Below are 27,761 nucleotides of genomic sequence, written 5' to 3' on the forward strand. Positions count from 1 at the left end.
ACTGTTTAATTGCTAAATTGTAATTACTTCGCCAAGACGGCCTATTTATTGTCTTACCTCCGTAATCTTACCTAATTTGCACACGCTGCATATAGATTTTTGTTCCTTATTGTTTTATTGACTGTACGTTTGTTTATTCCATGTGTGGTTGTTTGTGTCGCACAGCTTTGCTTTATCTTGGCCAGGTCGCAGTTGTAAATGAGAACTTGTTCTCAACTGGCCTACCTGGTTGAATAAAGGTGAAATATATATATATATATTTTTTTAATTGTTGGTATCACTTATTGTTTATTAAAGCATATGTGTCAGCCTCTTGGCCTTCGTCAGAGCTTTGTTGAGTGTTTGCAATTTGCACCCACAAATAGACATTGCTCCACCCACATCATTCCAGTGTGTCCAAAAGGATTGGAGTCAAAAGAAGCCCTTGTCTCTGAAGGTATCGCCATGCAACAAGACAGCTCAGATGTGCAGGTGCCTTTTTTTAACTCTGTTATTAAAAGACCAAACAGTTGTCCAAATGCTTCTTGCTTAAGTGATGTCATCAAGAGTAATTGCATTGAACACGATCTGGAGTCAAGATCATCTTCACTGAAAATGTTGAATTTATCTATCTATTAAACAAACACATACACCTACCATTTTGTGTAATGGCTTGTTGTGCAGTTATTGTACAAATATTTCAATATCTAACTGTTGCTGTAGCAATCCGAAGTGATCACAACAAAAGGACATTATGTGACTTTCCGATCAAAATGAGACAATTCAAATAGTGTATCTTATTTTGTCTGTTGAAATAGACAATATCAAAAAGTGATTTGCTAGTAAAGTATGATTGTCTGATATAGATTCAGATAAAAATCAGAGAGAAAAACTGATTTTACACAAATATATATTTTCACATCCAAAGAATAAAACATATACAAATGACTTTCATACAGTAGATTGGAGGCAGGGTGTGTAGACTTCCAAAGACACACATATATATATATACAGTACAGTTGTAACATACAATACAGACATTGTCCTTGAAAATACTTTGTAGCAAGTGCTACTTGAAATATCAAAGTCGTCCAATATGAAAACGGCGTTGAATACAGTTTTAAGATCAGATTAAGTCCTTTAGTGAGAAACTGTCCTGCAGTCCGTGTCACATTCTGACAAATGTTACGAAACAGGATGCATTTAATTCACTTGCCATAAATACAGCTAGCTAATATGCAGATGTATCTGAGAGTTGGTACCGACATGTGTTCTGATCCTATACACACGCGTGTGCAGTGTCATGGTGTTCATTTAGTTACCAATGGTCACGGTATGATTATGATTGAATAACGTTCCAGTGTTCCTCTTCCTACAAAAAACTGGAAAAACAACTCCAAAGGAAATTACAGATGCAATTCAGGCATCATTAACCCTCCAACGGAGGACACAGGCAACATGGAGGTGTGGCTTTGTTTGTACCCTTGTGCAAAGCTAACAGAAAGGGCACAAAGACCATTCATTTAAATGTCCGACTGATGGGTAAGGTACATACTCTAATAATCGTGCTTCCTCTAACATCAACACAAACATCAAAATGGTACAAACAAAAAAGCAAACCCCTCTGACAACCTTCCACACACTGCTACATTAGACAGCAGCTTCCTATTTCATTGCCTCGCATACACCCATAAATACTGTGGTATATACACTGCACATTCACAAAACAGTCACAGCACTCACCCCCTGCAAGATTTACAACATATTTACATCTGATTGTGAGTTGGTTCTAGCATTTGGATGAAAACATTACGTTAATAAAGTTATGAAATCCAAATGAATGATCCAAGGAGGAAATTATGTGTAATATATGAACATACTGAATGAAGTGTATATGTATCACTGAGAGGAATGTAATGTTGATCCTATGTATTCCATAGATTTAAAACAGTGCCATAACCAAATTTCATCATTGAAGTAATATTCAGTTGTACAAGGACAGATATTGGCATACATTATAATAGTTGGTAATGTTAAAGCTTGTAACTTTTCACAAGTTTCTAATCACCAAAAAAGTGACTGTACTGTATCTGTTTGTCAGGGTTTCCATTAGCTGGTAATAGCCGGCTTTTAGCCGCTAAAAAAATACAAAAGCCAATAAATAAAATTGGCACCGGCCACTTGTCTGGGAGAAAAAAATTAAATAAAATTCAAAATAATGCTTTTTAGCCTATTAATGGAAATACCAATTGATGTAAATGCATTTCACCAGTCATGCTTATAAGGCTATGCGCTAATTTGCCTAATTTAGTGGAATTAAATTGGCGCATGTGTATATTCGCAATGTATCTTATTTATCACACACTCACAGCATACAGATACAGAACCTTTGTACCTTTGTGTGAAAAACCTGTTAGACCGCTTTTATAAACCCAGTAATTGCGCAACAATTGTAAATGCAATCCTGCATTAAAAATAGATTTTGGGCCACAATTAAAATTAGTTACTATTTTTTTTCTCAACTGGTAATTGTAGCACGCTTCCCATTCGCCATTGAAATACATAGGGAACGGAAGGCAAGCTCTGTCATCATAAGGTCCTGTGTTCAGTCGGTAGAGCATGCTGCTTGCAATGCCTGGGTTGTGGGTTTGATTCCCACAGGTGACCCATACAGAAATGTGTGTACTCACTACTGTAAGGTGCTCTTGATAGATGTCATATTCTATTTGTCTCCCCTTCTCGTAAGCCTGTTATATTGGACAGTGTCATTTTTATTGATCTGTTTGTAAGTGTCAGCAGAGTAGCCTACCCTGTAATTTGTCTTATTAAAAAGATTCTGCTAATGTCTCCAGTCAAATAAAGTGTAGTAGAATTGCATGATGTGTTTTTCCCAGAAAGAATAAACGTATATAGCCCAGGCTACTATTCAATACACACTCCGCCATTAATTGAAATGTATTTTTTTGCGGACAGTAATTGAGTTATTAGCTTAAATTCTGACTATCCAATCTACTCATCACATTATGAATTGTAGACTATCTTACATAAGTCTACAAATGCAATGATGCACGGAATGCTTAATTATAAAGGTGTAATTTTTTATGGTGAACATTTGCTTCCCCAAACTTGAAACTCACGTGTCACATATACATATGCTAGCTCGTGATTTTGCTGTTCGTTACTCGTGTTGTTGGCTGAGGAAAAGTACATGTGGACAGTTATTCTAACATCTTCAAAGTGCGCAGTAAGGACACAAGTCATTGCATCCTCAATTTGCATGTTCTGTTCAGATTAATTACAATAATCTAAATGTGATTTATGTCATTCTGAGCACAGTGGGTGGAAGCCCTAATCAGGTTACGCACCCAATGCATATGTGTCCAGTAAATGTCTCGAAGATCCATTAAATTAAAATACGCCTGTCAAATTTCCAGCGACACATTTTCATAATGGAAACCCTGCTTTGTGTATGGTTGCTGCAAGTGTAACCTTGTCCTCAACTTTAGCCTAGATTCAGCTAGACTGGAGGAACACAGAACATAGCCTCATAGTGGTATAGTTGTAATGTGTAAAAATAACCGACAAGAGCGATTCTTGGTTTGGCACAAAGCAAGTCACAAATAGCATTTTTTTGGCAAACAGCCAAGCTTTATCTAAACTCATAATATCATAATTTGGATTGTCAAACCTCCTTTTGACTTGTACAGTCATGTTGAAAGGACTGCCCAATATTTAAATGCTTTAAGACAAATAATCAGAATATATACATTTGTCTTCCTCTGAAAAGTAGAAGAGCATGTTAGAACATGGATACTTAAAATATAGTGATTCTCACAAGGCAGATAAAACGATTAAGTGCCTATTCAAACATGTTAATTGAAGGTAGCAAATGTAGTTTTTTTCAGTGTGTATAATTCTTCTATTGTTTATCCCTTCTTTTTTTGGGGGGGGGGGGGGTGCTTATGCAGCAAATATCGGGAGAACAATTCAGTTCTCCAACGTCGCTGTGTGACAGTAACCCAGTAACCATAGTAACAAACTGCAGCCCCCCCCAACCTCCATTCCCAAACACCCTGCAACCCCCACCACTTCCCCCACCCCTCCCCTCATTCCCAAACACGCTGCAGCACACCCTCCCCCCTCCTTCCCCCAACCACCATTTCCAAACAAGATGCAGCCCCCACCCCCCTTCCCCACCCCTCCCCTCCATTCCCAAATACACAGCAGAGTTAGCCTTTCTTCAGGCAAACGGGTTCTCCGATTTTAAGATGGAGGTCTCGATGTCAAGGCAGCCCCCTTTGCCATTCAAGTGTTCTGTGTTGCTGTCGATGCTGTAGCAGCCCTGGACATCGGTGATGGACGAGGCTGTGTATGAGGCGGACCGCATGGCATCCGAGTGGGTCAAGGTGCTCCCGAACTGCATACGGTACTGTTTCCAATGTCTCCTCAGAACACCTTGCACCTGCCAAGACACAATGTGGACCATTTGATTCAGTACACAGAATATACATGAATACAATTAGCAATGAATTACTTTCATGAATGACTAAGAATGAATTAACCCTAATTGCAAGACCATCCATGTATCTTCATACAGTATTTGCCTCGCCATCCAGTCATTTACAAGGACCATATTGACCCTTGTCCTCTCCATGTGTTTTGTGAAGCATGGCTGTCAAAGGAGGTAAAGGGCCAAGCAAACCAAATCCATACCCAAATTACTACTTTGGTACAAAACCCTCTCTAGCACTACTGATACCACTCTGTGGACGGTCCCTTGACTGTCTCTGGATGCCTGCCAATGCTTTCATGATCTCTAGTCCAGGGGGGAATCCACTTCTGAAGCTCACACGCTCCTATGCAATGCTCTGGAAGGTCAAGGTCCCAAGATACATCCCCAGGTCAACTCCCGGGGAGGGTATGCAAAGAGGAAGTGTCCTAACCTCGGCTTATACACACAGGGGGCTGAGGACAAGGAGGTACAGGGGAGGAGAGAATTGCAAAATTCCTGAAACAGTCCTGGAAAATTCCCAGTGAATAGGCTGGCAAGGGAATCATCCAACCTAGAATTCTTTATCTGGGATTTCAGAAAACCTGATGGGCATGATTGTGGGTGAGAAACATACCTCTCCGTTGAAGAAGCAGAAGATGGTGGCCACCAGCAGCCCCTGAAAAAAAAAGTTGCCCAGTCAGGTGATAAATGCATCATAATTTCCCGAGGAGAATGTCTCAAGTTCTCTAACAGCAAAAAACTGTTGAGGCATGTGGCAGAATGCTGATTTTCCCACTTTCATGCATTTTGGCAGCAGGTCTTTCGAGGAGCATGTAAAACAAGTGTGCGAGACAGAGAGAGAGAGAGAGAGAGAGAGAGAGAGAGAGAGAGGAGGAGAGACAGAGAGAGAGAGAGAGAGACAGCGACAGACAGAGACAGAGTGTAACAGAGTGTGACAGAGAGAGACAGAGAGAGACAGAGAGAGAGACAGAGAGAGAGGGAGAGAGAGAGAGAGGGAGAGAGAGAGAGAGAAAGAGAGAGACAGTTGGAGACAGAGACAGACAGAGACATAGCGGGACAGAGCGTGACAGAGAGAGAGAGAGAGAGAGAGAGAAAGGGAGAGAGAGAGCGAGAAAGAGAGAGACAGCGAGAGACAGAGACAGACAGAGACAGACACATACAGAGCGTGACAGAGAGAGAGAGAGAGAGAGACAGAGAGAGACAGCGAGAGACAGAGACAGACAGAGACAGAGCGTGACAGAGCGTGACAGAGAGAGAGAGAGAGACAAAGACGTTGTGTTGTATGATTTATTGAGCTGAATCAGCCTGGCCCCAGAACGCTCCAACTGCATTCAACCCTCCCCTCCCAGACAGTGACTTATGTTTTTCTTCCTGCCAGTCTTCCACAGGCCATGGGATAAAGATGCAGGAGCTGAAAGGAGTCGACCTGGTCTTCGTAAATACTCACAAGCCAATAATAGGGAACACAGTGAGAGACAGTGGCTTTAGATGAATGTGTTTGATGCGCTAATAGACAGTAACTCTGGACAAGAACATCTGCCAAATGACTACGGACAACACACACATCCAATGCCATCAGAAAGTATTCACACCCCTTGACTTTTTCCACTTTTTGTTGTGTTACATCCTGAATGAAAAGTGAAACGTATTAAGTCAATAGATATTCAACCCGTTTGTTATAGAAAGACTAAATAAATTCAGGAGTAAAAATGTGCCTAACAAGTCAAAAAAGCAGACAATGAATATCCCTTTGAGCATGGTGAAGTTATTAATTACACATTGGAGGTTGTATCAATACAACCAGTCACTGCAAAGATACAGGCATCCTTCCTAACTCAGTTGCCGGAGAGGAAGGAAACAGCTCAGTGATTTCACAATGAGGTCAATGATGACTTTAAAAAAGTTACAGCATTTAATGGCTGTAAGGAAACTGAGGATGGATCAACAACATTGTAGTTACTCCACAATACTGACAGAGTGAAAAGAAGAAAGCCTGTACATAATACAATTATTACAAAACATGCATCCTGTTTGTAATAAGGCAGTAAACTAAAACTCCACAAACTGTGGCAAAGGAATGAACGAACCGGCCTTGCCCGTACCATGAAAAACAGCCCCAGACCATTATTACTCCTCCACCAAACTTTACAGTTGGCACTATGCATTGGGGCAGGTTGCGTTCTCCTGGCATCCGCCAAACCCAGATCCGTCCTTTGGACTGTCAGATGGTGAAACGTGATTGATCACTCCAGAGAACGCGTTCCCACTGCTCCAGAGTCCAATGCTTCACACAACTCCAGTCGAAGCTTGGCATTGCACACGGTGACCTTAGGCTTGTTTGCGGCTGCTCGGCCATGGAAACTCATTTCATGAAGCTCCCAACGAACATTTATTGTGCTGACATTGTTTCCCGTGGCAGTTTGGAACTCGGTAGTGAGTGTTACAACCGAGGGCAGATGATTTTTACACGCTACGCGCTTAAGCACTTGGTGGTCCCGTTCTGTGAGCTTGTGTGGCCTACCACGTCACGGCTGAGCCGTTGTTGCTCCTAGATGTATCCATTTCACAATAACAGTACTTACAGTTGACCGGGGCAGCTCTAGCAGGGAAGTTATTTGAAGAACTGATTTGTTTTAAAGGTGGCATCCTATAACAGTGCCACAATGAGTCACTGAGCTCTACAGTAAGGACATTCTACTGCCAATGTTTGTCTATGGAGATTGCATGGTTGTGTGCTCGATTTTAAACACCTGTCAGCAAAGGGGGGGCTGAAATAGCTGAAACCACTAATTTGAAGGGATGTCCATATACCTTTGTATATATAGTGTATATATTTAATCACTTTTGAATTCAGGCTGTAACAACAACAGGTGGAATAAGTCAAGGGGTATGAATACTTTCTGAAGGCATTTTACATAGAAATTCATTCTAACCTCGGTTGGAAAGATGGAAGATATATTACTGTAAGCCTAGAAATGTATCATTTCACTGAGCTGGGGTAACTAGCAGAGAATAGATAGTCTTACCTGATAATGCATTAAGATGTGCATGATGTAGTCGTAGATCTCAGAGGAGACTCGTTCCTCTGGTTTGTAGGGCAACAGGACGTACTGGATGCCCAGGAGAGGTACCAGAATCAGGGTGGCGCGCACGGCCTTCATGTAGAGGCTGGACTCAGCCTGGTTGGTCACCTTCAACTTGGTGATCAGGACACGCACAATGTTCAACAGGAAGAACAGGTTCACCTTGAAAGAGAAGGAGAGAGAAAACTGACAAATTAGTCAGAATAATATTAGCAGTCTAGAGGACATGCTTATCCAAAGGATCCGCTATAACCATACCGGAAAAATATAAGAAATACTGTTCAGGACTGTTAGCAACAGTGTGTTCACTTCTTGATGTTGGAAAATTGTGAATTCTTATGTTTCTGAATCACTGATGTCGAGAGTGGATTCACATAATCCCCATTACAATTCTCGTATTGACCAAACAAAGAGAAAACATAAAATCAAATCAAATTTTTACATTTTTACATGAGCTTTTACAGAAACCCAGCTTTAAACCCTGAACAGAAACCAATGCAGATGTAGAAGCACTGTGACTAGGAAAAACTCCATAGAAAGTCAGGAATCTAGGAAGAAACCTAGAGAGGAACCAGGCTCTGAGGGGTGGCCAGACCTCTTTTGGCTGTGCTGGGTAGAGATTATAAGAGTACATGGAAATTATTAAGGCCAGATCGTTCTTCAAGATGTTCATAGATGACCAGCAAGGCCAAATAATAATCACAGTGGTTGTAGAGAGTGCAACAGGTCAGCACCTCAGGGGTAAATGTCAGTTAGCTTTTCATAGCTGAGCATTCAGAGGTCGAGACAGCAGGTGCGGTAGGGAGAGAGAGAGAGAGAGAGAGAGAGAGAGAGAGAGAGAGAGAGAGAGAGAGAGAGAGAGAGAGAGAGAGAGAGAGAGAGAGAGAGAGAGAGAGAGAGAGAGAGAGAGAGAGAGAGAGAGAGAGAGAGAGAGAGAGAGAGAAAGAGAGAGACAGCGAGAGACAGAGACAGACAGAGACATAGCGGGACAGAGCGTGACAGAGAGAGAGAGAGAGAGAGAGGGAGAGAGAGAGAGAGAGAGAGAGAGAGAGAGAGAGAGAGAGAGAGAGAGAGAGAGAGAGAGAGAGAGAGAGGGTCAAAAACACAAAAACAGCAAGGTAGCACATCCGGTGAACAGGTCAGTGTTCCATAGCTGCAGACAGAACAGTTGAAACTGGAGTAGCAGCATGACAAGGTAGCACATTTTATGCAGAAGTCCTCAAAATACAGAAACATCAGCACATCTGATAAGACAATGCAGCTGTGTACCAGATTGGACCCTCAGATAATAATTGCAAAGCACAGGAGGATGCTTGATTTGCAGGTTTACTTTGAAAGGTGACCAGTGACATGTTGTTCTGCCAAATGACTCACGGACGGGTCAGTCCACAGAGGGACCAGCCGTTGAGGCCAAACTGCAGGTAAATGAAAGGGATAGTTCTGTGAAATTATTTACGTAGATATTACTTGGCCAATTTAACAAAACTAAACTGTGAATTTCAGTCTCTCCTTCTCAATAGGCGGCTTTCAAAGTAAGGAAATTAAATATGTAATTTCACTGAACTATCCCTTTAAAATTAAAACAACATTCTGGTACACTGCACCCCCCTTTTTATCCAAGATTGCACTCAACAGTCGCCAGAATATATTTTTTTAATTTGCATGAACCTAACTGTATTACAGACTTACCAACAGAGCAGCGCAGATAGGCCCATGGATTATGTAGAGGAGTGAAGTGTTGGAGCTTATCCAACAACTGTAGGAGGGAGAATCAGGCATTCAGGAGAATCAGGCATTCAGGAGAATCATGCATTCAGGGTCTGCTACTTTTATTGTTGAAATTTGATTTAAAAGGTGATGCTTACAGGAAACACATGAATAGAAAATGTAATTGAAAGCACTAGAAGGCAATCGATATCAGGGTAGGGAATACTGGTAGCTGTCATAGAAACTAATGACAGGAAATAGGCATTATGCTGTATGAATAGCTTGTAGTTTTAAGGAATGATCAATTCAATGAAAACAATTAAGGGAAAAAGCGATGAAAGTAACTCACTTGTCATTGTAGTAGTAACTGCGAGCGATCGCATGTATAGATGCTGGAATTAGAGGAAAGCCTGAAAAACAACAACAGACATCCTTTGTTAGTGACAAACAATGCTACTTCCATGAAATAACATCACACTTCATATCCTATAAGGGATATGACGTTGTCCCCAAAATCTACCCCACCCGTGGAGATAGTACCACATCCCCCAAAAACCTACCCCAGCCGAGGAGATAGTACCACATCCCTCAAAAACCTACCCCAGCCGAGAAGATAGTACCACATCCCCCAAAAACCTACCCCAGCCGTGGAGATAGTACCACATCCCCCAAAAACCTACCCCAGCCGAGGAGATAGTACCACATCCCCCAAAAACCTACCCCAACCGAGGAGATCCCAAAAACCTACCCCAGCCGAGGAGATAATACCACATCAAGTGCTGTTTCTCAGCGAACACGGCAACAACGATGAGGGTGTGCAGGTATATCCCTTCACATAGCATCCAGAAGTAGTTGCAGCCAAACAGATAAAGATGGATGAACACGGACACTTTACAGCTTGTCTAGAAAAAAGAACACGGGGTGAAATTTAGGGCAGGCCACACGATATACGACATCATCACCATATTTAGGTGCCGATACCATATCTATTGCGATTCTCAAGATTCTATATGTATTGCGATTCTCAAGATTCTATATGTATTGCGATTCTCAAGATTCTATATGTATTGCGATTCTCAAGATTCTATATGTTTTGCGATTCTCAAGATTCTATATCTATTGCGATTCTCAAGATTCTATATCTATTGCGATTCTCAAGATTCTATATGTATTGCGATTCGATACTGTGACTTTATTGTGATTTGATATTCCTAACATATTGCTCATAAAGTCTGCCGCAGAGAGACAAGTGAGAGCATGAGAAAATGAGTTTTGATCAGTCATGGAAATAAAAGTGCTGAAAACACGCTGGCTTATGATTTAAAAAGAAGATGGAGAACAAACTATAGTATAAAAAATAGCAGAGTTTTGACACAGGTACAGCTGACTGGCGCTAGCTGTCACTACCTAGCTAACGCAAAAATAATACTATCAATTTGGATCCACGTCATGTAGTTTTTCTGGGCTAAATATCTATAAATGAATATCTATAAATGCAGCAGTAAATTAGCAGTGTGTGTCCTACCGTTACTCTGGTGTGTGGCTGTATGATATACATTATATAGTATAATATAGATATACAATTATTTATATTTATATACAAACGCATATTATCTACCACCCACACACCTACCTACCTACCTACCACCCACCCACCCACCCACCCATCCATCCATCCATCCATACATCCATCCCTCCAACGATCCATCCATCCATCCATCCATCCATCCATCCATCCATCCATCCATCCATCCACCCATCCCTCCAACCATCCATCCATCCATCCACCCATCCAACCATCCAACCATCCAACCATCCATCCATCCATCCACCCATCCATCCATCCACCCATCCCTCCAACGATCCATAAACTCACAGGGTTTCTTTGTACCAGTTCCTGGTTATTCGCCACAGCGGTCAACCAGATGATGGTGATGACCGAGTTCAAAACAAAGGAGAAGAAGAGGTTTTTGTGGAGAGTGACCCTCTGGCAACTTAAACTCCTACACGAAAGGAGAAAAGGAGTAGACGTTGTCATTGTGGAGATAAAAACAGAAACATAAGGTGAAAAGTTATTTGTACCAGCTATCTGTGAATAAAAACAGACCGAGGAACAAAGCCTTTGTGTATTCAATTATTTATGTTGTTTGGTTAATTTATACTCACTTGAAATTGAAAAATATTCCCAGGGAAATGAATAGGGATATCAGTGACAAGCCGTGGCCAATGAGAGCCAAGTAGAATAAATTCATGGCAGTCTGGAAGAGAGTAGACACGATAAGCCTCATATTATCCTAGCATGTCTTAGCCTGGCTAACACCCTCACTACATAATGCACATAAATAATCAATATAAAATACCCTTGTTAGTTATAGTCAAAGAGCCCTGATAATCATAGAGCAGAGAGCTCAAAGCCTTAGCCAAATACTATCTCCACATGTTTTTTCAAATGCTTTATGTCCATTCAAAACAGCAATCTGCAAGTTTCTCTAGGAGGGCAAAATAACATTCCTCACATGCAGCAAGCAACTGTTTTTGAATTACTAGAACATCCATTTGATATTCTTTTGACTTTGCACTGTAAAATCTTGTGTAATTGAGAAGATTAATAAAAATATTTCAGACAGTGACGTACCATCCTGCCTTCTTTGGTGTGCTCGTTGCATCGCGTGTAGTTAGTCCACGTTCGGTTGCTGTCGGGATGCAGAAACCAGTGTCCGTTCTCACTGCAGATTTTTGTCACCATTTCTGTAGAGCATTACATCAAAATGTTGGAGATGAAACTCTAACCACATCAGATACAGGCTTCAAAATGCAGAGATCTGAAGTTCATCTTCAAAACAGGTCCTTTTTCAGAAAATGTCATCTTTCCTTGCAGTAATATAATTTGCAAGTGCTTTTAAAGCAACATAGTTTCTGAAGCCTCTGGGACTTAGTTTCTGAAGCCTCTGGGACTTAGTTTCTGAAGCCTCTGGGACTTAGTTTCTGAAGCCTCTGGGACTTAGTTTCTGAAGCCTCTGGGACTTGAATTAAATAAAAAGTAAATGGAAAAAGAAAAAAGAAAGGCATTTGATAAAAAAGGATGGGACTACCCCTCAAAATGACCAAACTAGCCCGGAAGGAGGAGCGATTGCTGTGTCTGCCTCAAACCCAGTGTTTCTCAATGTTGATCCTGGAGGATCCACTGTATGTTGGATTTCACTAGCAATGATATCACCCCATTAGACTAGGGCTGTAGAACTCCAGTCCTGGAGAGCTACATGATGTGCAGGCTTTTATTCCAGGCCAGCACTAATACACCAGATGAAACTGGTCGTGGTCCCGACTGATGACTATGATTAGGATTATTTGAAAAAGATGTGTTAGTGCTGGGCTAGAACAAAACCCTGTGGTTTATTTATATCTGCTTGGTTCGAGGGAACCAATGAACTGGAACACCTTGAATCTGCTATTTTAGAATTATTCCAAGACAGAACATATCACGTGAAATAGCTGGAATGATTCAAAGTTAAATTTTCTACATTTAATTCAGCAGGTTTTATGGGAGTTGCAGGTTGAAATGGAAACCTGCATAAAAGGTGGGTCCCCACTCCCCAGGAACTTTAGCTCATGTCGGTGGGCACATGGTGGGCCTTCGAGGGGCTCACCTGAGGGGTCAAAGTCCTGGAAGTAGTCAGGGCAGTGCTGCTCTGAAGTGAAGCCTGCCTCTGTGTCGTCCCAGCACAGCCATCCATCCCAGGTCCGGTTACACACTGGCCCTGCAGCATAGAAACCATCAGAGTTCAAATAAAGCACGTGTTCACATAAAGCAGGAGCACTGAGAGGTCACTGAGAGGTAACTGACACTGTCTGCTACAAGAATCAACAGGTCACGTCAATCAATACGCAGCTGAAATCAATATGTGATATAAGTAAAATGTTGTTTGTTGACATCACACTCAGTAGTTATTAGAGACACCTGCTGATATATTGTGTTGCTAATGCTAACGTCTTCATTTATTCTTGCATACAAATCAAGTTAAATACATTACGATTCTGCCAATACTCCTAATTGTATGGTGGAAATGAGACATTACAGTGGATAACCCAGATATTGAAATATCCCACATCCCATATCATTGTTTCCTGACTCTGTCTTCCATCAACCATAACATCAATTTTAGGGAAAAAAATTGAATGGGAAAGGAATCTTTTAAAGAAATATCAGCCAGGATGTGTTTCTACCTCTGCCACTCTCAATGTGTTAAATATCAGCCAGGATCTGTTTCTACCACTGCCTCTCTCACTGTGTTAAATATCAGCCAGGATGTGTTTCTACCACCGCCTCTCTCACTATGTTAAATATCAGCCAGGATGTGTTTCTACCTCTGCCTCTCTCACTATGTTAAATATCAGCCAGGATGTGTTTCTACCACTGCCTCTCTCACTATGTTAAATATCAGCCAGGATGTGTTTCTACCACTGCCTCTCTCACTATGTTAAATATCAGCCAGGATCTGTTTCTACCACTGCCTCTCTCACTATGTTAAGTATCAGCCAGGATCTGTTTCTACCACCGCCTCTCTCACTATGTTAAATATCAGCCAGGATGTGTTTCTACCACTGCCTCTCTCACTATGTTAAATATCAGCCAGGATCTGTTTCTACCACTGCCTCTCTCACTATGTTAAATGTCGGCCAGGATGTGTTTCTACCACTGCTTCCCTCACTATGTTAAATATCAGCCAGGATCTGTTTCTACCTCTGCCTCTCTCACTATGTTAAATATCAGCCAGGATCTGTTTCTACCTCTGCCTCTCTCACTATGTTAAATATCAGCCAGGATGTGTTTCTACCACTGCCTCTCTCACTATGTTAAATATCAGCCAGGATCTGTTTCTACCTCTGCCTCTCTCACTATGTTAAATATCAGCCAGGATCTGTTTCTACCACTGCCTCTCTCACTATGTTAAATATCAGCCAGGATCTGTTTCTACCTCTGCCTCTCTCACTATGTTAAATATCAGCCAGGATCTGTTTCTACCTCTGCCTCTCTCACTATGTTAAATATCAGCCAGGATCTATTTCTACCACTGCCTCTCTCACTATGTTAAATATCAGCCAGGATCTGTTTCTACCACTGCCTTTCTCACTATGTTAAATATCAGCCAGGATCTGTTTCTACCTCTGCCTCTCTCACTATGTTAAATATCAGCCAGGATCTGTTTCTACCTCTGCCTCTCTCACTATGTTAAATATCAGCCAGGATCTATTTCTACCACTGCCTCTCTCACTATGTTAAATATCAGCCAGGATCTGTTTCTACCACTGCCTCTCTCACTGTGTTAAATATCATCCAGGATCTGTTTCTACCACTGCCTTTCTCACTATGTTAAATATCAGCCAGGATCTGTTTCTACCACTGCCTCTCTCACTATGTTAAATATCATCCAGGATCTGTTTCTACCACTGCCTTTCTCACTATGTTAAATATCAGCCAGGATCTGTTTCTACCACTGCCTCTCTCACTATGTTAAATATCAGCCAGGATCTGTTTCTACCACTGCCTCTCTCACTATGTTAAATATCATCCAGGATCTGTTTCTACCTCTGCCTTTCTCACTATGTTAAATATCATCCAGGATCTGTTTCTACCACTGCCTCTCTCACTATGTTAAATATCATCCAGGATCTGTTTCTACCTCTGCCTTTCTCACTATGTTAAATATCAGCCAGGATCTGTTTCTACCACTGCCTCTCTCACTATGTTAAATATCAGCCAGGATCTGTTTCTACCTCTGCCTTTCTCACTATGTTAAATATCATCCAGGATCTGTTTCTACCACTGCCTCTCTCACTATGTTAAATATCATCCAGGATCTGTTTCTACCTCTGCCTTTCTCACTATGTTAAATATCAGCCAGGATCTGTTTCTACCACTGCCTCTCTCACTATGTTAAATATCATCCAGGATCTGTTTCTACCACTGCCTTTCTCACTATGTTAAATATCATCCAGGATCTGTTTCTACCACTGCCTTTCTCACTATGTTAAATATCATCCAGGATCTGTTTCTACCTCTGCCTTTCTCACTATGTTAAATATCAGCCAGGATCTGTTTCTACCTCTGCCTCTCTCACTATGTTAAATATCAGCCAGGATCTGTTTCTACCTCTGCCTCTCTCACTATGTTAAATATCATCCAGGATCTGTTTCTACCACTGCCTCTCTCACTATGTTAAATATCATCCATGATCTGTTTCTACCTCTGCCTCTCTCACTGTGTTAAATATCATCCAGGATCTGTTTCTACCTCTGCCTTTCTCACTATGTTAAATATCATCCAGGATCTGTTTCTACCACTGCCTTTCTCACTATGTTAAATATCATCCAGGATCTGTTTCTACCACTGCCTTTCTCACTATGTTAAATATCATCCAGGATCTGTTTCTACCTCTGCCTTTCTCACTATGTTAAATATCATCCAGGATCTGTTTCTACCACTGCCTTTCTCACTATGTTAAATATTATCCAGGATCTGTTTCTACCACTGCCTCTCTCACTATGTTAAATATCAGCCAGGATCTGTTTCTACCTCTGCCTCTCTCACTATGTTAAATATCAGCCAGGATCTGTTTCTACCTCTGCCTCTCTCACTATGTTAAATATCATCCAGGATCTGTTTCTACCACTGCCTCTCTCACTATGTTAAATATCAGCCAGGATCTGTTTCTACCACTGCCTCTCTCACTATGTTAAATATCATCCAGGATCTGTTTCTACCACTGCCTTTCTCACTATGTTAAATATCATCCAGGATCTGTTTCTACCACTGCCTCTCTCACTATGTTAAATATCAGCCAGGATCTGTTTCTACCACTGCCTCTCTCACTATGTTAAATATCAGCCAGGATCTGTTTCTACCACTGCCTTTCTCACTATGTTAAATATCAGCCAGGATCTGTTTCTACCACTGCCTCTCTCACTATGTTAAATATCATCCAGGATCTGTTTCTATCACTGCCTTTCTCACTATGTTAAATATCATCCAGGATCTGTTTCTACCACTGCCTCTCTCACTATGTTAAATATCAGCCAGGATCTGTTTCTACCACTGCCTCTCTCACTATGTTAAATATCAGCCAGGATCTGTTTCTACCACTGCCTCTCTCACTATGTTAAATATCAGCCAGGATCTGTTTCTACCACTGCCTCTCTCACTATGTTAAATATCAGCCAGGATCTGTTTCTACCACTGCCTCTCTCACTATGTTAAATATCATCCAGGATCTGTTTCTACCACTGCCTTTCTCACTATGTTAAATATCATCCAGGATCTGTTTCTACCACTGCCTCTCTCACTATGTTAAATATCATCCAGGATCTGTTTCTACCACTGCCTCTCTCACTATGTTAAATATCAGCCAGGATCTGTTTCTACCTCTGCCTCTCTCACTGTGTTAAATATCATCCAGGATCTGTTTCTACCTCTGCCTTTCTCACTATGTTAAATATCAGCCAGGATCTGTTTCTACCACTGCCTCTCTCACTATGTTAAATATCAGCCAGGATCTGTTTCTACCTCTGCCTCTCTCACTATGTTAAATATCAGCCAGGATCTGTTTCTACCACTGCCTCTCTCACTATGTTAAATATCATCCAGGATCTGTTTCTACCACTGCCTTTCTCACTATGTTAAATATCATCCAGGATCTGTTTCTACCACTGCCTCTCTCACTATGTTAAATATCATCCAGGATCTGTTTCTACCACTGCCTCTCTCACTATGTTAAATATCAGCCAGGATCTGTTTCTACCACTGCCTCTCTCACTATGTTAAATATCATCCAGGATCTGTTTCTACCACTGCCTCTCTCACTATGTTAAATATCAGCCAGGATCTGTTTCTACCACTGCCTCTCTCACTATGTTAAATATCATCCAGGATCTGTTTCTACCACTGCCTTTCTCACTATGTTAAATATCATCCAGGATCTGTTTCTACCACTGCCTCTCTCACTATGTTAAATATCAGCCAGGATCTGTTTCTACCACTGCCTCTCTCACTATGTTAAATATCAGCCAGGATCTGTTTCTACCACTGCCTTTCTCACTATGTTAAATATCAGCCAGGATCTGTTTCTACCACTGCCTCTCTCACTATGTTAAATATCATCCAGGATCTGTTTCTACCACTGCCTTTCTCACTATGTTAAATATCATCCAGGATCTGTTTCTACCACTGCCTCTCTCACTATGTTAAATATCAGCCAGGATCTGTTTCTACCACTGCCTCTCTCACTATGTTAAATATCAGCCAGGATCTGTTTCTACCACTGCCTCTCTCACTATGTTAAATATCAGCCAGGATCTGTTTCTACCACTGCCTCTCTCACTATGTTAAATATCAGCCAGGATCTGTTTCTACCACTGCCTCTCTCACTATGTTAAATATCAGCCAGGATCTGTTTCTACCACTGCCTCTCTCACTATGTTAAATATCATCCAGGATCTGTTTCTACCACTGCCTTTCTCACTATGTTAAATATCATCCAGGATCTGTTTCTACCACTGCCTCTCTCACTATGTTAAATATCATCCAGGATCTGTTTCTACCACTGCCTCTCTCACTATGTTAAATATCAGCCAGGATCTGTTTCTACCACTGCCTCTCTCACTATGTTAAATATCAGCCAGGATCTGTTTCTACCACTGCCTCTCTCACTATGTTAAATATCAGCCAGGATCTGTTTCTACCTCTGCCTCTCTCACTATGTTAAATATCAGCCAGGATCTGTTTCTACCACTGCCTCTCTCACTATGTTAAATATCATCCAGGATCTGTTTCTACCACTGCCTTTCTCACTATGTTAAATATCATCCAGGATCTGTTTCTACCACTGCCTCTCTCACTATGTTAAATATCATCCAGGATCTGTTTCTACCACTGCCTCTCTCACTATGTTAAATATCAGCCAGGATCTGTTTCTACCACTGCCTCTCTCACTATGTTAAATATCAGCCAGGATCTGTTTCTACCACTGCCTCTCTCACTATGTTAAATATCAGCCAGGATCTGTTTCTACCTCTGCCTCTCTCACTATGTTAAATATCAGCCAGGATCTGTTTCTACCACTGCCTCTCTCACTATGTTAAATATCAGCCAGGATCTGTTTCTACCACTGCCTTTCTCACTATGTTAAATATCAGCCAGGATCTGTTTCTACCACTGCCTTTCTCACTATGTTAAATATCAGCCAGGATCTGTTTCTACCACTGCCTCTCTCACTATGTTAAATATCAGCCAGGATCTGTTTCTACCTCTGCCTCTCTCACTATGTTAAATATCATCCATGATCTGTTTCTACCACTGCCTTTCTCACTATGTTAAATATCAGCCAGGATCTGTTTCTACCACTGCCTCTCTCACTATGTTAAATATCAGCCAGGATGTGTTTCTACCACTGCCTCTCTCACTATGTACTTTGTATCTCTTTCATCAGGTACTCAGGTGTTTCAGACTTTGTTTTTGACCACAGGGGTGGGATGTGTATTTTAAAGCTTTGGATTGAAATTAACAATCCCCTGGCATGTGTTGACAATAATGCTTGACATAACTGAAGAGCTAGAAGTTGTTTTTGAAGGGGAAAGTTATTTTGGAAAACATTTCCCTGACAAAGACTGGTAACTCTACTGACGGAGATGTGTCCTACCTCCTTACCTTGGCAACCACCCACACAAACACATTATTAAATACTGTACATATTGTAACACAAAAAAAAAAGCATTATTTGGCTAACGAGTGGCACAGCGGTCTAAGGCACTGCATCTCAGTGCTTGAAGCATCACTACAGACCCTGTGAATCCAGGCTGTATCACAACCGGCTGTGATTGGGAGTCCCGTAGGGCAGCGCACAACTGGCTCAGTATCGTCCGAGTTTGGCCGGTTTAGGCCGTCATTGTAAATAAGAATTTGTCCTTAAGTGACTTGCCTAGTTTAATTTTTTATATATATATATATATAAATACAAATAAAAGAAAGGTAGTAAATGCACTTTTCCAAATATCTCCAAATGTTTTGGTTCGATAAGTCAGATAAATCAGGATTATGTTTAGAGTCTATAAAAAGCTGTGGCATTACACCTGTAGCGTTCCCCTAACGTTAAGTATGACTGAACACAGCTAACACTTTACGTCTGTTCTGTCAGATGCTCCCTCTCTCTCCTGAAGCCTCCTGCTGCTCCCTCTCCTCACTACTCCTTACCTCTCCTCACGCACTTACAACCACCACTCTCAGACAGACACCCTAGAGCCACACCTTACTGTGTGATAGGATTTCTAATTAGCCAAGACGCCAAGCGAACACCTCCTAGCTGATTGCCGGTGTGACTGCAATGCTAATCAGACACAACGCTAGTGGATTACCATCCAAATGAGAGGTTTACAGCACCTTGTGTAAATAACATCACAGCAGCACTGGCATTCCTCTCAGTCCCTCAGTCTGGCCTAAGATGCACTGTCTCCTCACCTGCCGACTGGTTAATGTTAATGGTCTGGATACTAATAGACTGGTGGGATTATCACACTTTAGTCATTGACTACACAAAACAGATTATTTTCGTCTTCTTCTCCCTATAAAAGAGCTCCTCGTTGGACATCAGGTGCTCAACTCGAGGGCTTATGCAACATGAATCGATCCCACTTAGGATTCAAACTCATGCACTCAGTAATCAAGTTATCGTACCTAATGGGCTGAAGATGTAGCCAATAACCATTAATTTTTTGGCGTTAGGCAAACATTTTGCCTGAAAGCAGGTAATATCTGTTGTTTTTTTTACCTATTTTGTTGTGGTCGTTATCCTTCATGATTTTCTGGTAGCACTCGAACTGGGCTGTCACAATCTTGTTCCTGGTGAGTCCTATATCGTGGTAGACATTCAGCTGTAGGTGCTGCTGGGTACTGTTCACCTCTGGGCTAGCCGCAACTAAGATCTGCAAGGAGAACCCATAACATCACATACCATACCATAACACATAGCATCACACCACATACCATAACACATAGCATCACATACCATGCCATAACACATAGCATAACATACCATACCATACTACACTGCTCAAAAAAATAAAGGGAACACTAAAATAACACATCCTAGATCTGAATGAATGAAATATTCTTATTAAATACTTTTTTCTTTACATAGTTGAATGTGCTGACAACAAAATCACACAAAAATTATCAATGGAAATCAAATTTATCAACCCATGGAGGTCTGGATTTGGAGTCACACTCAAAATTAAAGTGGAAAACCACACTACAGGCTGATCCAACTTTGATGTAATGTCCTTAAAACAAGTCAAAATGAGGCTCAGTAGTGTGTGTGGCCTCCACGTGCCTGTTTGACCTCCCTACAACGCCTGGGCATGCTCCTGATGAGGTGGCGGATGGTCTCCTGAGGGATCTCCTCCCAGACCTGGACAAAAGCATCCGCCAACTCCTGGACAGTCTGTGGTGCAACGTGCCGTTGGTGGATGGAGCGAGACATGATGTCCCAGATGTGCTCAATTGGATTCAGGTCTGGGGAACGGGCGGGCCAGTCCATAGCATCAATGCCTTCCTCTTGCAGGAACTGCTGACACACTCCAGCCACATGAGGTCTAGCATTGTCTTGCATTAGGAGGAACCCAGGGCCAACAGCACCAGCATATGGTCTCACAAGGGGTCTGAGGATATCATCTCGGTACCTAATGGCAGTTAGGTACTGCTTAACATAGCATGTGGCGGTAGGTAGCCTAGTGGATAGAGCGTTGGGCCAGTAACCCAAAGGTTGCTAGATCAAATCTCTGAGCTGACAAGGTAAAAACCTGTCGTTCTGCCCCTGTTCTTAGCTGACTTGCCTGGTTAAATAAAGTACACTGTTTTTGTATTCAATGGATGTTTTGCTGTCTGATATTTTTGTTCTAGATCAGTCTGCCAGTGCCCTGACCTATATGTTATTATATTGACCACTTACTAATCATACAGGCACCTTATTGATTACTCATCAATATAAACGTTCATTCACCAAAGTTATTTAGATTTTCCACATAAAGAAATCACTAGAGCGAGAAAGGATACATACACCAATTACTGCTCCCAAACAACCATGGTGTTGTACTACTGAGCAGAGTATTAACATGGCACACATGTTATACAGTGTATGAATCCCCCCCACTGACACAGTAGACAATATGGTCCTGCATGTATGGGTGTGTGTGTGTGTGTGTGTGTGTCTGTGTGAATGTGTGTGTGTGTGTGTGTGTGTGTTTGTGTGTGTGTGTGTGTGTGTGTGTGTGCGTGCGTGTGACAGAGACAGCGACAGATAGAGATACAGAGTAAAGAGAGAAAAAGAGAGGGTAAAGAAAGTGAACTCTTGCCTCAGTAGCAGTGCCCAGTAGGAGACAGATGACCATCCAACAGTACCCAAAACAATCCATCTTCTTTTTTGGCATATCAAACGATCCACTCTTCTGGTTATTTCTCCCTCTTTAATGACTATCGATCTGTTGAAAGGAAAAAAAGGCCATTGAAACACAGACTTACATTGTCATTTACACCATTAACTGTTTCTTAGTAAGAAGAGGGTTTGGACAGGGTTTCCCAGTATTTTCAGGTTTTCTCTCACAAAAATCACAACTTATTTGTATAAAAACAACAACATTTGGATGTTCTAAGTCCACATCAATGCTAAAAACACATCAGGAAACCCATTTTGAGGTCTGAAAAAAATCGGAAAATTGTTGAATTCTGGGTGTAGTTACCCTTTAACTCAACTGGGCACCACCCAGAGACTGTTGTTTGGTTAGCTGCGTTTCTGTGGGGTTCATCTGATTGCAGAGTTTGCAAAACAAATAGCCACTGGGTCGATGCAAATAATCATGATATTATTCTAGCAGGAAGGCACAGGCTACTTTGTAGTTAACATTTAATTGAGAAGATTTTTGGGAAAGCCTTTCTATCTACCAGCAGATGGTTATCATTAGCATTATCGCTAATGGGTACAAAGTGACATACGCACGCACACACAGCATACAAAACACACAGACAGGGGCGGCAGGGTAGCCTAGTGGTTAGAGCGTTGAACTAGTAACCGAAAGGTTGCAAGTTCAAATCCCTGAGCTGACAATGTACAAGTCTGTCGTTCTGCCCCTGAACAGGCAGTTAACCCACTGTTCCTAAGCCGTCATTGAAAATAAGAATTTGTTCTTAACTGACTTGCCTAGTTAAATAAAGGTCAAATAAAGACTCTATCCTGGTTCTCTCTCCCTCAGCCCAAATCTCTATCTTGTTTCTCAATCTGGTTCTCTCTCCCTCAGCCCGTTTCTCTCTCTGGTTCTCCCACCCTCAGCCCATATCTCTATCCTGTTTCTCAATCTGGTTCTCTCTCCCTCAGCCCATAACTCTATCCTGGTTCTCTCTCCCTCAGCCCATAACTCTATCCTGTTTCTCAATCTGGTTCTCCCACCCTCAGCCCATAACTCTATCCTGTTTCTCAATCTGGTTCTCTCTCCCTCAGCCCATAACTCTATCCTGTTTCTCAATCTGGTTCTCTCTCCCTCAGCCCATAACTCTATCCTGTTTCTCAATCTGGTTCTCCCACCCTCAGCCCATAACTCTATCCTGTTTCTCAATATGGTTCTCTCTCCCTCAGCCCACAACTCTATCCTGGTTCTCTCTCCCTCAGCCCATAACTCTATCCTGTTTCTCAATCTGGTTCTCCCTCCCTCAGCCCATAACTCTATCTGGTTCTCCCTCCCTCAGCCCATAACTCTATCTGGTTCTCCCTCCCTCAGCCCATAACTCTATCTGGTTCTCCCTCCCTCAGCCCATAACTCTTGTGTGCTCTTAAAAGGGCATCCATTTAACATGAACATCACAGCAATCAACACCATTACATTTCCATTCCTCCTTCACCGCCACTTGTGCTCTCGCCTCTCACCTCTTCCCTTTGCTTGTGAACTTCAATGCACATCAGCTGTATGTGACCAGGCGAAAAAAACTTGCCCAGCCAAACAGCTACACAGTTACATAGTTGTCAACATTATTAGCTAAAGTAACGTCATAGTCAGCAAAGCTAATAGAACTAAGACGTTAGTAAACCCGCTACAATCATGCAGTAACGTTACAATATACAGTCAGTAAGCAGTTACACCGGCAGGCCCCAGGGGCAAAAAATTAGTTAAACCAAAAAGCTTGACTTGGAAGAGTTCCAGTGTTGTGTTGGATAGTCATAGCCAGCTAGCTAACATAGCATCCCTCTGTCATAGCCAGCTAGCTAACATAGCATCCCTCTGTCATAGCCAGCTAGCTAACATAGCATCCCTCTGTCATAGCCAGCTAGCTAACATAGCATCCCTCTGTTATAGCCAGCTAGCTAACATAGCATCCCTCTGTTATAGCCAGCTAGCTAACATAGCATCCCTCTGTCATAGCCAGCTAGCTAACATAGCATCCCTCTGTCATAGCCAGCTAGCTAACATAGCATCCCTCTGTTATAGCCAGCTAGCTAACATAGCATCCCTCTGTTATAGCCAGCTAGCTAACATAGCATCCCTCTGTCATAGCCAGCTAGTTAACATAGCTTCACTCTGTTTGAGCAGGGTGTGTCAGTAGGCTAAACTAGCTGGCTACATTTGCTAGCTAAGTAAGTGGAAAAAATATACACACTCTCTCTTTCTTTCTCTATTTCTCTCTTGCTTCTCCTTCATTTTAGAAGAAATGCATTTGTAAGTTTACGGAAGGGGGTGAGAACCATGAGCCTCCCAGGTATTGTATTGAAGTCAGTGTACCAAGAGGAAAACGAAAGCTAGCTGTCCTCCGGCTACACCATGGGGCTACCCTACAGAGTGCTGTTGAGGCTACTGTAGATCATTTTTGCAGATAGTGTGTTTTAATCAATTGTTTGGTGACATATGATTATATTTCGTATGGTTTTAACTAAAAATGATAACTTTTTAAATGCTTTACAATAAAAAAATATATAAAATTCACAGCGGAGGATGGTCCTCCTCTGAGGAGCCTCCACTGATATACACCCATTTGCTCTCTACCTAAATCAAATGAACTCTCAAAGGAAGTGAGCGCTCTTGTCCACCCTCCTCAGATTATTCCCAACAACGGACATCACATGGGCTCCGTAGTGCAGCTGTGGGCTGTGCTGTGCCATCACCATTACTTAAGGCAACAGAGATATGTAATCCAGTTCAGTTCTTATTGGACAGTTCTTATTGGCCTAGAGGATGTGCAGAGGGCAATGGGGACAGTGAAGAAACACCTGATGTCTAATATGTTCAAACTTGATTGACTTGGAGGCATTTTTCTTGTACATTTTCTCATCTTGGTGTAGTTCTAATGTATTTGTATATAGATCAACACTGTGGCTGAAGACATATACAGTAAAAAGCATTTGCTAGTCCACACAATCTTTGAGAAAAGTCTTTATATTGCTCTCTTTGTATTTTGAAATTCACATAGAGTATTTGCATTAACATTACATTTTGAAATTCCCAATGCATACAGTTGACACAAGTCTTTGTCAGGTGCATCCGAACACCAGTCTCTTGGACGTTATTGTATATGAATCACGATTTAGAAGCGTGGGCCCTGACACTTTGGACAGAAAAGCTTACAGATTGTCCCTTTAATATGAGTATTGTGGAATTTGTCTGGAAAGAGCCACTGAAGACTACGCATTTAAAGCAGCATGGTAACGGTTTGAGGCTGCAGCACGGCTGGTGCATAGTTCAGAAGACACAATTCAAATGTGCACATGCCCCTCAGGTTGAACAAGTTTGCTTTTCAAAATCAAGGGAAGATGAGGGAATTTCCTTGTTAGCCAAATGTGGTTGCCATATTGGCCAAGATAAGACTACATTTCTGCACAAACGCCATTTAGCAGACATTTAGTGAGTGCATACATTTTCATATTTGTTCATACTGGTCTAGCACTTAAGCAATAATCCAGCTGATTACCAAGACATGCAGACATGTTTGAAGAGTCAGAGTTCCGTATGATGCATCGGCTGAACATTGACATCATTGCAGTAATGTTGCTATTTGGACGTGACTATTGAGAAAGCAGTGAAGAGCATTCCCTGACACGTAAGCCTCCATTGTGTATACAACAGTTATAACAGAATATGTTAGCTAAATATGTATGTTTATGGAAGGGGAGCTGTGCTACTTGAGTGGACGGGTTAAGCGAACTGAAATACACTTAATGGCCTAAAGGAGTAGGACATTTTTATTCTTCAAGTTGCATGGCTAATTCAATTAAACTGGAAGGCAATTGAGCCAGGAGAATAGGAAATAATATGGCTGAGAGAAAAACATTACCGTTTGTATTCAAGAACATCCAGCCAGGGGGGCCTCCCGAGTAGAGCAGCGTTCTGAGGCAGTGCTGAGGCGCCACTCCTGCCTGGGGTTCGATCACAGCCGGTCGTGACCGGGAGCCCCATAGGGAGGCCCCCTGGCTGGAAGTTCTTGAACACAAACAGCCGTGTTTTTCTCTCAGTTGTTCATACTGGTCTAGCCAGGGGCTTTCTAGGGGCTTTCCTTGGCTCATCGCGGTCTAGCAACTCCTTGTGGATGGCTGGGCACCTGCAGGCTGACTCAGGTTGTCAGTCCAACAGTGTGTCCTCTGACACTTTGATACAGCTGACTTCCGAGATAGGCCAGCTGCAAAGTCAAAATTGGCCACAGGGCCAATTGTAAAAATGTATGAAAACAAAAATTAGATTTTTGGTCTCAATTTAACATTAGGCTTAGGAATTAGTTTTGCAGTCGGGTTAAGGTTAGGGTTTAGCATTGTGTAACATCAGGTTTTATGACTTTGTGGCTGTGCTAGATAGTGACCACTCTGCAGCGCTGCCTCCAGAACAACATTCATGACGGAAAACACTAACCTGCAGAACTTTCCTGCAATCTAGGAAATGTAAAACTTATAGTGTATTTGAGGTTTAAAAAGGATTCTGAAGTTTCTCATTTCCACTTTGAAATGTCAGACTTGATTTTCCCTTACGTAAAATGTATCAACACCCACAAAAAGGTCCCCACATTAATCACAATCCACCTAATTATTCAGATTTCCAGTTGCTGCAGTACTCTTTTCCTGCTGTAGCAAACTGGCTCAAATTAAGATCCTACATCATACCTCTGCCTCAGAGCCCATCAATCATGAACATGGGTAACTTCACTTCATCCTGCGCTATGCTATCTAGATCCAAGCCAGGGGAATGAATGCCAGCCTCCCAAGTGTGCTTTGAGTTAAAACCCCATTACACCGGGGGAACGCTGGAACTGGATTTGTAAAACATTATGGCAACGTGCAAATTGGAAACAGACCGGAAACTATCAGCTGTACTGTCACAAGCTAATGGTCCTCGCTGCCAAATCCCCCAGCTGTATTGGAGCGGCTGACTCCAGCCTTTTACAAACTGAGATTACAACCAAGAATGGATCTGTCCAATGACAACATAGGCTTAAAACTTATTACAGAATTCATACATGGTTTATCTGGATAGGATTAGATATGCAGTGCTACTTCATGATACACATCCCAGTGGGTAAAACTTGGCAAAACTGATTAAAATGAAGTCAACCAGTTTTGCCTGCTGGGGTATCGACTGAGAGGTTTGTAGAAATGTGTTATCTAATCAGCAAACCATCTTAAGATACCAATAGAGAAATACTTAGCTCTATGTGAAAAGTGGCTGGGAAACTTTTTACTGTGAAAGACAATATCTGCAAAAGCCATTCCCATTTCATTGTTTTTGTAATCTGGACATTCACAAAATATCTTCAATTGTTGCATATTTTCAAGACGAATAACCATGACTTTAACAATCCTAACGATATATCACATTGTAAGACATTAAAGGAATATATTTTCAGAATGATTTAATGTTTATAGTACATCTAAAAGTACAAGTACAACCCACAGGAATAAGTAGTTGTTAAAGTGCTTTAGGAGGACCACCCAACCCTTCCCATGAATCATGTTGCCATGGACTACAGCTATTATTTGCTATTGAAATAGCCACAATACCCTATGTCTCGCGCTGCACACTATAAGACAAATGGAGGAATACAAAGATTATGTATATACTGACAAGATACACGTCTCTCCGCCCTAACAATTGGCTGTCTAGCTCCCGCCTATCCTTTCTTTGGATTGGTGGATACATCTCATTATTGTAATCCTTTTTTAGAATGTTCGATGAGTGTTGTTGATGTCAACCGCCTGTATTCAAAATAGAGAGATGCTACTAGCCTCATGCCATAAATATGCATAGCCATCTTGAAACAACTCCGATATGAAGTTTTTTTTCTCAAAGTTGCCGGGATGTATTAAATAGGGTGAAATGTTCATTGCAGAATCAATTCTATTGTAATAAAATGAAACAGTAAAGATGATGTAATCGCGTGGAGTATCCAATCGTGTCCTTTCAATCCACTA

The 27,761-nt window shown here is 41.7% G+C and overlaps 1 protein-coding gene across 3 annotated transcripts in view; it reads right to left on the reverse strand.

The window, feature by feature from the left end:
* Nucleotides 1–872: 872 nt before the first annotated feature.
* The window catches only part of LOC110520594 (calcitonin gene-related peptide type 1 receptor), a 45,352-nt gene continuing 18,463 nt past the window's right edge, over nt 873–27,761 (reverse strand). For all 3 annotated transcript variants that reach the window (XM_036975219.2, XM_036975220.2, XM_036975221.2), the window contains 12 exons: nt 21,682–21,807; nt 20,100–20,253; nt 12,930–13,040; nt 11,918–12,030; nt 11,449–11,540; nt 11,159–11,285; nt 10,031–10,184; nt 9,632–9,692; nt 9,265–9,331; nt 7,519–7,737; nt 5,106–5,147; nt 873–4,441 (listed from right to left, as the gene is read on the reverse strand). In XM_036975219.2, coding sequence (XP_036831114.1) covers nt 4,220–4,441; nt 5,106–5,147; nt 7,519–7,737; nt 9,265–9,331; nt 9,632–9,692; nt 10,031–10,184; nt 11,159–11,285; nt 11,449–11,540; nt 11,918–12,030; nt 12,930–13,040; nt 20,100–20,253; nt 21,682–21,756 — 1,437 coding nt within the window. In that variant the 5' untranslated portion in view covers nt 21,757–21,807 and the 3' untranslated portion in view covers nt 873–4,219. The remainder of the gene's footprint in view (nt 4,442–5,105; nt 5,148–7,518; nt 7,738–9,264; nt 9,332–9,631; nt 9,693–10,030; nt 10,185–11,158; nt 11,286–11,448; nt 11,541–11,917; nt 12,031–12,929; nt 13,041–20,099; nt 20,254–21,681; nt 21,808–27,761) is intronic.

Source organism: Oncorhynchus mykiss, chromosome 3 (genome assembly GCF_057628025.1).
Source record: "Oncorhynchus mykiss isolate SJ-2025 chromosome 3, ASM5762802v1, whole genome shotgun sequence".
NCBI lineage: Eukaryota > Metazoa > Chordata > Actinopteri > Salmoniformes > Salmonidae > Oncorhynchus > Oncorhynchus mykiss.